Genomic DNA, 12,379 nt, shown 5'->3' with positions numbered 1-12,379 from the left:
CCTGCTCGAAGACTCGAGCAAGGGACAATCAGAGGTGGATGAGAAATAGATGAAATACTCACGGTCTGTCTTCGAGCGGTCTTCAGACGCCATGTCTTAAGTGGGGGCAAAGCACCCCGGCAAGCGCTGGGTTTGATGCCTGCTGTTGCTGATGATGCTGCTGCTGTGTGTAGAGCAGCTCTTTCCTTCACTGCGCTGCCTAAAGGAGGGGAGATGAGAGAGTCCTGCGTGGAGATGCCTCAAAATCAGCGTCACTGTTTCTGAGAAAGCGTTTCCTTCGGTTTGAACTGGAATAATTAGTGACTTGAAATGAAAAACCCACGAATAGAGTTGACTTGAATGTTTCAGTACACATGCAGGTCTACAGAGTTACGCATATGAAGAGTTTGATGCTGTGTGCATTGTATTGCAAAGGCTATGATGAAGTGATAGGTGGTGGGAATAGGAAACTGACCACAACAAGGCATTTCACATCTACCCAATTACATAACGTTATATAATATTGCATAACAATTAAAACACGTGAATTCTGTAATATATTCTATTGAGAGAGAGAGAGAGAGAGAGAGAGAGAGAGAGAGAGAGAGAGAGAGAGAGAGAGAGAGAGAGAGAGAGAGCTTTCAAGGTGTGATGCTGTTCTAGTCCAAATCAGGGCATCATGGCCTGGGTTGAAACACAAAGGAAATTTCCACTGGTCTCTTTAGCCTTTTCCCCTTATCCAGTGTATGTCATCCTAAACAAGCATTAAATCCATTATGTATGTTTCAAACTATTTGTGTGTGTGTGTGTGTGTGTGTGTGTGTGTGTGTGTGTGTGTGTGTGTGTGTGTGTGTGTGTGTGTGTGTGTGTGTGTGTGTGTGTTTGTCGGGTGAGAGGTGGAAGGTGGCTTAAGGGCACAAATATGTATTTGGTTAGGGAATGAAAATGTACTGGCTTTCAGTCTGACCCTTAGGGCACATGTGCTTTCATATCCATGTTATTCTGCTTGCAGTTTTATGATACATTATACACAGCCTTAGTGAATAAATTCAGTATCTAGTTATATAATAATAGAATTGTAATAGACATTTTCTGTTTTGTTTGCCCTCATAATTGACATCTACAGCTCTATTTAAAATTTTTACAAATAACAGGACTAAATCCTATACAGAAGCTTGCTGTTTCAAGGCAAGTAAGTGAATCCCTAAATTTGTGTCTAACATAAATAATTAAACATTAAAGAATTAGCCACATTGACCAGTGGCATCCTATGTGTGTATATTTTGGGTCAGAGTGATGATCCTACACTGACCACACAGTGGTGCGCTTTTGCTTTTAGTTGGAGTGTGACAGTAAAACTAACACCCATGTATAGACCATGGATGGGTGCTTTATTCAACCATTACAAGCTTTATATGATATAGCATATTATTCAGGACTGTTCAACATTTCATATCACAGCCACGATAGTCTTAATATAACACTAAATAGATTTATTAGATTTTTTCACGTCTTTTTCTTTATTATTATTATTATTATTATTATTATTATTATTATTATTATTATTATTAATGAATTTAAGTTAAAGAAAAAGGAATAAAAAATAACCATAAGAATAAAATAATAATAAAATAATAATAGCATGAAAATACATGCCTCTACAGCCTCATTAATATTAGTATTATAGATGTCAGTATGTTTAAGTATACTATAATTAACATTAAACATCATTTAAAATTTAAATTATTTATATTTATATATTTAAATTTGGCTTCTATGTAAAGGATCTATTTACATTCTGAGGTGAATTTAATAGCACGTCTTTTTCTTTATTATTATTATTATTATTATTATTATTAGTAGTAGTAGTAGTAGTAGTAGTAGTAGTAGTAGTAGTAGTAGTAGTAGTAGTAGTATTTATAATGAATTTAAGTTACAATAATAAAAAAATAACAATAACATAAAAATACATGCCTCTACAGCCTGTAAGAAATAATAATAAAAAATGCGTGTAAAAATAAGACTCCAGCTCAGTGGTTAAGGCGTTCGATTACTGATCGGTAGGTCATTGGTTCGAATCCTAGGTCCACACAAGTTGCCACTGCTGGGCCCCTGAGCAAGGCCTTTAACCCTAAATTGCTCAGGTGTATAAACTGAAATAAAAATGTAAGTCACTCTGGATAAGAGTGTCTGCTAAATGCTTTAAATGTAAATGTACTTTGGGTTCATCGGAGTCAGTAAGAACCCCGAGCAAATCCTGCTTTTGGTAATTTAAATGAGGTTCCGCTTTGAATGTGTCTTGAGTGTAAGAACTGAGTGTCTTCCAAATGGCTGGGTCACACCTTGTTGTCAAGACATTTACAGCATTTGGCAGACGCCCTTATCCAGAGTGACATACATAAGTGCTTAAATCTCTAACATTGAATACATTATTGCTGGTTACATACTTAAGATACCATGAGTTTAAAACATTAGTTCAAAGTTACAATGAAAAAGTGTCAAGGTTTTTTTTTTTTTTGGGGGGGGGGGGGGGAGTGCTAGTTGAAGTGTTTCCTGAATAAATAGGTCTTCAACCGCCGCTTGAAAATAGCCAGTGACTCAGCTGTTCATTAAGTTCATTCCACCACCTTGGTGCCAGAACAGAGAAGAGTCTTGTAGTATCCTTGCCTCTTGCCTCAAGGTCATGTATACCTTGTCTTGGTATTGTTACAATTGTTATCAACCAAGTGGTCACTTTAAATGGCAATCGCGGTCACGTAAACCCTTTGTTCGTGGTGATTCTTAATGTCCTGCTGCCGTTCGCATATTTATAATTGAATCACGTTTATACGTTTAGAGTCCTAAACACCTTATGATACTTATGAAACCTTTTTAGGAATGAGCTCTTTAGATGTGTATCTTGGAGTGGAATTTGGGTGCAATTTCTGTAATTACTTACAGCCTCATTAATATTGGTATTATAGATGTTAGTATGTTGTATACTATACTTTAAGTATACTATAAGTAACATTAAGCAACTTTAAGAATTTAAATTATTTATATGTTGTCAGAAATATGGCTTCTATGTAAAGGATCTATTTACATTCTTAGGTGAATTTAATAGAAGATTTATTTTTGTCACATATACATTTCAGCACAGTGAAATTATTTCCTTGTATATTCCTTTTAGGGGTTTAAACATTAATCAGTAGGTTAGAACTGCTTGTCCTTTTTGCACGAGACCAGTTGTCATATATTTCACATTACACCACATGTTACAGATAAAACTCGTGTCCTATGACGTCAGAGAAGCTGGCAATGATAGCTCCAAGCAGCCATGTTTACTATGTGCTGCTCCCAGCAGCTATACATAATATGAATGTTTATTTCACGAAGTCCCTCCTTCATGTCTGATTGGTTAGAGCCGAACATGAACTTCAAACCTGATTGGTTGAGGGTTTATTTTTGGTGGTAGTCTTTTTCAGAGAAACCTAGAAAGCCTTATGGTATATTAGACCCTTGGTGCTGCTACGTTGCTTATAAACAGGAGAACCTTGAATTTTGCTTAATCATTTCAGAAGGCTTAGCAATATTTAACGATGAGATTCGTGAGGTTTATTATGACGAATTCGGCCTTGGCCAGCGTCCCTAAACAAATCGAGCACTTCTCCAAATTTTCACCATCTCCTCTGTCTATGAAGCAATTTCTTGATTTCGGTGAGTATTATTATTATTATTATTATTATTATTATTATTATTATTATTATTATTGTATGGAGTGTATACATTTTGGAGGAAATGTGCATGGTGTGATTTCTATGCATTTCTATTCTAGAGAAAGCAAAACACCGTGATCTTAAGCAAAATAAACAGCATAAATATGTCTGTATATGTTACAAGTCGTTGCTTTGATGTGTTCCTTTGATGTGTTCCTTTGATGTATCTCTTTGATTTAATTTCGCGCTTATTAAAACGTTGACGCTTTGAATGAAGAGCACATATTGAGCGCGTTCACTGCTGCAATGATTGCGTCATGTTGATTAGCCGGTTGCTTCGGTTTGTGCTATATATCGACTCGCTGATCTTTTGTGTTACTGATATTGAAATTTGATATTTTGACTAATACAAATTTCGATCTTAACCTGGTTGGGTTTCTGATTATGATTTATTGAATGATCAAACAATGTCATTTTGCAGCCAGTAACTCCAGTCATTAAATGTTGCGGGTTCATTTCCCTCCAGTATATATATATATATATATATAATACTTTTTGTCAGCTTTCCTGCTGTTGAAATACCTTTTTGGAAATAATTGCTTGACGTTTTATTTTCAAGTATGTACAACGCCATGTTTATTAATACAACTGGATAGAAGAAAGCAACAATTTACTTTTAATAGTTGTTTTTGAGTCAAAGTTATTTAGCATTCTTTTCCTATCACACATTTTTACTGGCAGGTTCAACAAATGCGTGTGAAAAAACTTCATTTGTCTTCTTGAGGCAAGAGCTCCCGGTGCGACTGTCCAACATCATGAAAGAAATCAACTTACTCCCAGACAGATTGCTTACTACTCCATCGGTGCAGATGGTGCATGGCTGGTAAGGCATAAGTCAAAAATGTAGAAAACAACCACATAACAAGGACACATCTCGTAGAGCTTTAAGCTATGGCTTTTTAAAAATGTTGATTATAGTAAATATTGTCAGCTTGTTTTATTTATAGCACATGATTTCAAACACGTAGTAAACAGCCCTCTGTGGTGCACTTGAAAAAGGGTAACAAGGACTCTGCTTGGTGATGTCATGCATGTGAACTTTGTCCTAGTTTGTGTGCAGTGTTGGGTTGGCCTGTGCAGCTCCTCCAAGAGGGCCTTTGTATACTGTTCTTTTTTTTTTACCATCTTCCTTATGTTTATTTTTGCACTACTACTGTTTTGTCCCACAGCTCACACACTTACTTCCACTGGTTATATTGTAACTTTAAGTTAAGGGTTTGGAAACTGTTAATAATTATTTCAGAATTAATAATTAATAATGAATACAAGAGGAAAATATAGATCTCTACCTTAAAATGACAAGCAAGATCTATACCCTGTCCTTTTCTCCCTTTGGTAAACCAATCTCTTATGATCTCAGGTATGTTCAGAGTTTAATGGAGATCCTTGAGTTCCTGGATAAAAGTCCCACAGACCACCGAATTTTGGGAGAGTAAGTTTAATATTATGTAAACTTTCATGATGTGATTAAGGCTTGTATTTTAATGCTTTTTTCTTACATAATCTTACGTCATTTTTCTGACTCAGTTTTGTAGAAACCCTGGTGAATATCAGAAATAGACATAACGATGTTGTTCCTACAATGGCTCAAGGTGTGATTGAGTACAAAGAAGCTTTTGGCCAAGATCCGCTCACTAATCAGAACATCCAGTACTTCTTAGACCGATTCTACACAAGCCGAATCTCCATTCGTATGCTTATCAACCAGCACAGTAAGTAACAGAAATTTCTTGCAGCTTATACCTTACTCAGGGTGTTCTCACATATTGTTCTTTTTCATTGAATTCAAAAAGGGGACTCTGTTCTCACTCCCTCACTCACTCATTTTCTACCGCTTTATCCGAACTACCTCGGGTCACGGTGAGCCTGTGCCTATCTCAGGCGTCATCGGGCATCAAGGCAGGATACACCCTGGACGGAGTGCCAACCCATTGCAGGGCACGACTCTGTTCTCATTTTGGAAATTTTAGCATTGATGAGATCTCTGGTCACTTGTTCACATTTCAGCTCTTTTACCATATACTTTTACCACGTATTTGCAATACAGAATAGCATCATTCAAAATGGCTGCTTTACAAGATGCGATCACTTAAATGCTATGTTTTGGTTAAAAAAAAAACAGATCTCAGTGAAATACAAGCAGCATCTGTGATGCTGAACAATCAAAATCAACTTTATGCTTCATTCTTTAAAGCTACTGGCTGTAGAACTGACTGAAAGGAGTGGTTAGGGTAAACAAAATATATGCATAATCTACATATATTACATGCATAGTGTATCCTAATAATATAGTGCATTACACATCTTTGTGTACAATATAGTGTATACGGCATATTCACCCAGAGCAACTAGCATTTAATCTCATTTTCTACAACTGTGCAATTATGGGATAAGGACCTTACTCAGGGGCCCAGCAGTGGCAGTTTGGTGGATCTGGGATTTAAACTCGCATCCTTCCGATTAGTAGGCCAATTCCTTAACCACTACACACTACAACCTTCCTATTATGCTTAACAACTTAAGCCTGATAGCATAACTGCTAGTGCCACAGGGGCTGTATTAGCTTGTCTGTCATGTCAACTCTGAAGTTCTTTAACTTTCTGAAGTGAACTTTGATCACTTTGTTTTCAAAATTGACCTCGTCTGAATAGGTTTAAGTTTGAATAACTTGTTGGTTACTTTAGTGGGGACAAGCACAAAAATGTATCTGAATCTGAAACTAAATAGGACACTAAACCTCAAACATTTTAATGTGGTAAAATGGTTTGCCAAGTGAGTGACGAACCCAGAGTTAATGCTACATTCATCTTAACAATACAAACAGTACATTTTTGCTTATCCTTCCGCTATGAAATTAAGAATATGATCATGTAGAATGCTGTGTAGATGTGCGATGTGCAAGTGTTAATTTTGACTTTTACATAAGAAATTGTAATTGAAATCCTAATGATCTCTGATTATCTGTTTATAGCCCTGATTTTTGACGGTACCACAAATCCTGTTCATCCCAACACCATTGGATGTATTGATCCTCACTGCCAAGTAGCAGACGTGATCAAAGGTTACATATACATGTTTTCTTGACCTGACATTGTATTACATAGATTTTAAATTATCGATCGTTTAACAATACATTTTTTCACATGCAGATGCCTATGAGAGTGCCAAGATGCTCTGTGACCAGTACTACCTCAGTTCCCCAGACCTTGTGCTGCAAGAACACAACAGTAAGTGGAGAGATTACAATGTGCTTGTTCCCAGCATCTGACCATTGCATAATAATTGTTCTCTACAGGTTACATAACAGGCCAATAAATTCCAACATGTTTGTTCACTCAGCCAGTGCTGCTAATTATGACTTCTGTACTTATTGGATACTTTCATAGATTCATAAAGATTTTCTCAACTGTCTCTGATGTGTGCAGTGTTTGTGGCAATATTGACACTGTAAATGAACTTTAACTCATGCAGGAATAATGATCCTTAGAACGTGTTCCATTTCTGTCTTGCAGTTAACGACATGAACCTGCAAATTAGCATAGAATACGTGCCTTCCCATCTCTACCATATGCTGTTTGAGTTATTCAAGGTGAGCACAACCTCTTCTCATACTAATCACTGCATCTATGTCATTTGCATAACTATGGCTCAGTGTTGCCATGGCAATGTTTTTCTTTCCATAGAATGCTATGAGGGCAACTATTGAAAACCATAAAGAAGGCTCAAATCTTCCACCTATTGAAGTTATGGTAACTATTGGAGGAGAGGACCTTTCCATCAAGGTCAGTCTACTCTGACAGATTATAAATAATAATGTTTAAATCTTCTCTTCAGAGCTGGTTTGGTCTTGCAAATTCATACTTACCTTTGATACACGCAAACTCTTATTTTTATTCTTACATACAATTAGATATGTGTCATTTGGAATTATGAGTCCATTAACCCAGTGGCACAGTAACCCATGCCCGCTCCGAGTGGCTCTTTACTAACTGCAATCGAATTGATGCACGCTGACACATTTGTAGTGCTGGGTTCCTCTCACCCTCCTGATCTGGTTGATTCAGTCTTTTGTTCGGAGGTTCTGCTCTCATGATTCATCCTCTGTTGCTGTGGATCATCCTGCATAAATACCCTGTAGATTTGCAGACTGAAAAACCGTTTAGTTGCACCCTTTTATCACTAGGTAGTCTCATGTGGATAATGTAGACTTTTACCCAGGAACATTTGCAGCATTCCCTCAGCACCAAGTCGTATCACTCAGAGAAGGATGGGTTCCATTTTGGGTCTGGTTCCTCGCAAGGTTTTGTTTCAGAGAGTTTGTCTTGCCACTACTGCCTCTGGCTTGCTCATTAGGAAGCTAAATATAAATCTGCGTCTGGATTTCTGTAAAGTTGCTTTGTGACAATGTATGTTGTTTAAAACAACTGAATTGCTGAACATCTTACATTAGTGGCCTTTTTGTCTTGTTTATATATATATAATATACTGTAGTGTAAATAACATAGTGTCTGTTATGTGTCTATTATCTGTTCCTTGATATTATTTTGTGTTGACACTTTATATTTCTTTGTCGCTTTCTCTGTATGTCTGTAGATGTCTGACAGGGGTGGTGGAGTCCCGTTCAGGAAGATGGAGAATCTTTTCAGTTATATGTATTCAACAGCCCCGACTCCTCAGATTGGCCAGCAAAGAGCTCCTCTGGTGAGACAGTATCCTCTTTGCAGTTTTTATTCGTGAATTCCTGACACAAAGAAAGTTTCACAGTGTTTCAAAACCTTAACAGACAGGCTATGATTAACAGGGAGTGCAATATGTGTACTTAATGACATTTATATCTCCCATTAGCACTCTGTTAGCTCTGTTATTTACAGCGTGTAGTGAATTAGTGCATGGTATATGTCACTGAATGCTGCTCTTGCCCTGTCAACAGGCTGGCTTTGGCTATGGGCTGCCAATCACTCGCCTCTATGCAAAGTATTTCCAGGGAGACCTCCAGCTGTACTCTATGGAGGGTTATGGCACTGACGCTGTTGTTCACCTGAGGGTACGTGTCATTTTGTTAATCTAAAATAAAAAAATACTGGTCCTTGGCTAGATTATCAGCAGTTAGAACTTGTTTTCCCTTTAATATCTTAATCCTTTGGTTTTTCTAACCTCTAAATCTCATCTTAGCGGTCCTTCCAGGATTTTGCAATATTTGAGAAATTAAGGAAAAATCAAGCGAACTTTGGAGATTTCAGGAAAGCAAGAAATTTTCTGAGGATTTAGGCTGAGACTTTATCATGTGACTGCACATCTTTGAATCACGTGTGTGTCAAAATTGAGTACATCAGTCACAGAAAGCGTTTAGGTATACATCTTCATTGGTAGTACAGTATAAAAATACTACCTCTGCAAGAAAAATCCCATTTCTCAAAATGCTTTTTGAATGTTGTCTATATTATTTTCAGCATTAGAAAGTCCAAAACTTGGTTTTAGTTGAAAAGTAATAACGATACTATCCTACCTCCCCATGTAAAACCAATCCAAATAGGGCTGAAACCTGCATGTATCAATAATATTGTGGGGTTTTTTTTTTTTTTTGTCCCCTTCAGGCTTTATCCACTGACTCTGTGGAAAGGCTTCCGGTGTATAACAAGACAGCTCTGCGGAACTATAAAGTAAGCCAGGAAGCAGATGACTGGTGTGTGCCAAGCAGAGAGCCGCTGGACCTGGCAGTATTCCGGCTGGCCAAATGAAGACCTTCTGCTTGTCTGGAGTCTCCTGGCTCCAAGTAAAGACAGTCCTTGCATTAGAGTTCTCACATGGGGACCAGAGAGAGCAATATGGCGTCTGGTTGAAGCCAGATACTCAACACTTCAGCCTTATGTTGTCTCTCGTTTCACTAGTTAATGCATGTAATGGCTTTACATCTGCACCATGATCAACCCATGATTAGTTTTTGTGGTTTGCAAAAATCTTTTTTCCACAGTGTTACTTGTAGACCAAGCATGCGTGAGTTGAGTTTCATAACAAAGCCGAAAACGGTCAAAGATTACAGCGTTCTCTTAGTAAAGGTGGAGTATCACAGTGTAGGAGAGCCTGAGCTGGAAAGTTGTTAGTGTGTAGGTGGAGGGCAGCACGATCTTCCAGGGCAGATGGTGGAGTCAGTGTGTAGGATCAGGCAGGAGCATAGCAACTTCATTGGTGCCATGAGAGAAAGGGCCAAAGTGAGTTGTTGTTGTTGTTGTTGGAAGTTGAATAAGAATAATACAGCGAATTTATAGAAGAGTACATAAGTAGATCTCAGTGGTAGTTATAACATATTAGCATCTGAGGTTAATGCAGTCGTGACAGGGAGTATTTCATAGAACATCCATCTTCCATATCACAGATGATGATAGTGGATTAGTCCACGGTGATTAGAGGAAATGTGGACCATATTTCGAGACCATAATTGAGTTCATGAATCACCTCAGTGATGTGACATGATTATATTACAAAATCAGGCAGAAAACAAACACCGATGCAACAGTGTTTACTGAGAAAGCTGACAAACAGACATAGGAGTGTAATGCAATGGTTGATTCCTTGACTAAGGTTTTGAACATTTCTGTATTAAAATTTTCACAACCATTGTCTCTTTGCTGTTGACTTCATTCAATATGTATTCTCACTGACATATTATACTGATATATTGTATTCTTAATTGTTGTATGTATGGCCAGTTGACAAAAAGATATTCTTCCAATTTTGAACATTTTCTGTGCCTCAACTTCTGGAAGTGTCTTTACTGTACTAAACAAACCAGCCGTTCTGAACTTGAACCATGCAGCCCTTAAGTATTCTTTGTTATTTCTATCATGTTTGCTTGCCTTTTATATGAGCCTATTAACTTCATGTCTGAATGTGTTATATTTTTATGATAAAATCTATTTTCCATTGTATGCATAATGTATGTAAATATAAAGGAAATAAACATGACATTTCATTGCATATCCCTGCATTACATGTCCCTTTCCATTTCTTTAATTAATTTGGCTTCAGTGTCATAAATCATGTTCTCTGATCCTAGTGAGCATGTTGCCAATGGGCTACGGGGTGAACTTTATAAAGTGAGGCTTTGGTATCAAAACAATTCTTTAAGCAAAAACATAATAGCAGCCGGGTGTTAAGAGTTACACGCTGGCCTTTTGCCCACTCAGTCAAAGGTTACATACTTGTGAAGTAAACAACTTCCTATGAAAGGTTACAGCTGGATAGAGAGGATACATGCTGACTTTTCTTTAGTGACTGAATGGAATATAAACACCGATTAGGCCTAGGAATAGATAAAAAGAAAAGCAGCAGGCTTCAGTGAAGTGAAGTTATCTGAAATTCTGTTGTTATTTCTTATTATGAATTTAACCTCTTGGTATTAAGCCGGTTATTCCGAATGCCAATTTCCACATGACATTTTTTACTTTTACTCTTGTTTTGTTGTCCTGTGTTAACATGTTTATAAGTCAACATAAGTCATATAAGTCACATAAGACTGGAAGGATTTCATATTTAAAGGCACAAATAATTGGACAACATGCTTTCAAAACCAAAAGTAAGTTTTATGACGAATTTGCTCGACACGGTGATCAAAATGACTAGAAATGAATGTGCTGTTGCTGTATAAGATTCTACATGCTTTTGAAAATCTCTGAAACTGCACTAGATAGTCACTATTTAGAGCAAAATCCTACATAGGGTATTCAGTATTGAGATGAGAATATATTAGTAGCAATGACTGTGAAGGCCATAAGTTAGTGTATGATTCACATCATTTTTCATTCTCAGCAAATGATTCAGTGACGTGGACTTTATTCTATCATCCTAAAGAAACAACTCCTATTATCATAGAAATGTTGCATGGCAGCATAAATCTAACAGTCAGAATAACATGTACTGTATTGATTATCACAGACTCCTCTCAGAGCATGAGTAAACCTTAAAGCTATTTTAAAAGCACACAGTCATCTCACTTTACAGTACATGGTACACAGTGCTATATATCACTTATCCGAACTATTCTTGGGTCAAACAACCATGCTTCCTCAATTAATTCTTAGATACTTAAAAAAAAAATATATATATATATATATATATATATGCTTTCTGGACACATGAACTTGAACTGAACCTTTTTAAGATTGAAGTATTTTGTCAAACATAATCATTTGCATTGTACAGTATGAGGTAACAGTTAAGAACAAGGGAGTACTAGTTTTATGTATAAAATGTTTGTGGGTAGTTGGACAGTCAAACACTACTTATAATAATTATGTTGACAGCATAAATCTAACAGTCAGAATAACATGTACTGTATTGATTATCACAGACTCCTCTCAGAGCATGAGTAAACCTTAAAGCTATTTTAAAAGCACACAGTCATCTCACTTTACAGTACATGGTACACAGTGCTATATATCACTTATCCGAACTATTCCCGGGTCACAGCCCACAGCCCAGTCGAACCCCCAACCCTGGAGGTGTGAGGCAAACGTGCTAACCACTAAGCCATTGTGCCCCCCTCAATACTAATATGCACTAATATAATTCATTTCTTTTTTTTCTTTTCTTTTTTTTCTGTTAGTGTGAATATGTGTCAATGGATTTTGTTGCAAACTATCAACACT

General features: G+C 37.0%; 2 protein-coding genes across 3 annotated transcripts in view; one reads left to right on the top strand and one right to left on the bottom strand.

The window, feature by feature from the left end:
* Positions 1-494, bottom strand: part of tbkbp1 (TBK1 binding protein 1) — a 46,636-nt gene extending 46,142 nt beyond the window's left edge. The window contains exon 1 of one of the 2 annotated variants that reach the window (XM_027140655.2): positions 63-494. The gene's annotated coding sequence lies outside the window, so the exon portion shown is untranslated. The remainder of the gene's footprint in view (positions 1-62) is intronic. The other variant, XM_027140656.2, reaches the window with a different exon arrangement.
* Positions 495-3,438: 2,944 nt separating this feature from the next.
* Positions 3,439-10,709, top strand: pdk2a (pyruvate dehydrogenase kinase 2a). The gene is made up of 11 exons (XM_027140621.2): positions 3,439-3,675; positions 4,416-4,557; positions 5,095-5,166; positions 5,262-5,446; positions 6,706-6,795; positions 6,884-6,961; positions 7,247-7,323; positions 7,418-7,516; positions 8,328-8,435; positions 8,665-8,778; positions 9,329-10,709. The coding sequence occupies exons 1-11, from the start codon at positions 3,558-3,560 to the stop codon at positions 9,470-9,472; spliced, it is 1,227 nt and encodes a 408-aa protein (XP_026996422.1). The 5' UTR covers positions 3,439-3,557; the 3' UTR covers positions 9,473-10,709.
* Positions 10,710-12,379: the final 1,670 nt, after the last annotated feature.

The sequence above is a fragment of the Tachysurus fulvidraco genome, chromosome 8 (genome assembly GCF_022655615.1).
Source record: "Tachysurus fulvidraco isolate hzauxx_2018 chromosome 8, HZAU_PFXX_2.0, whole genome shotgun sequence".
Lineage (NCBI taxonomy): Eukaryota > Metazoa > Chordata > Actinopteri > Siluriformes > Bagridae > Tachysurus > Tachysurus fulvidraco.
The sequence above is the reverse complement of the archived record's forward strand: the minus strand, read 5'-3'. Positions and strand labels throughout refer to the sequence as shown.

Bases quoted from the DNA above. Each gene is read 5' to 3' on its own strand.
- pdk2a (XM_027140621.2), top strand. From the start codon at position 3,558: ATGAGATTCGTGAGGTTTATTATGACGAATTCGGCCTTGGCCAGCGTC. The intron at 3,676-4,415 runs GTGAGTATTATT...TTTTACTGGCAG, and splicing joins GAAGCAATTTCTTGATTTCG to GTTCAACAAATGCGTGTGAA. The intron at 4,558-5,094 runs GTAAGGCATAAG...TTATGATCTCAG, and splicing joins GTGCAGATGGTGCATGGCTG to GTATGTTCAGAGTTTAATGG.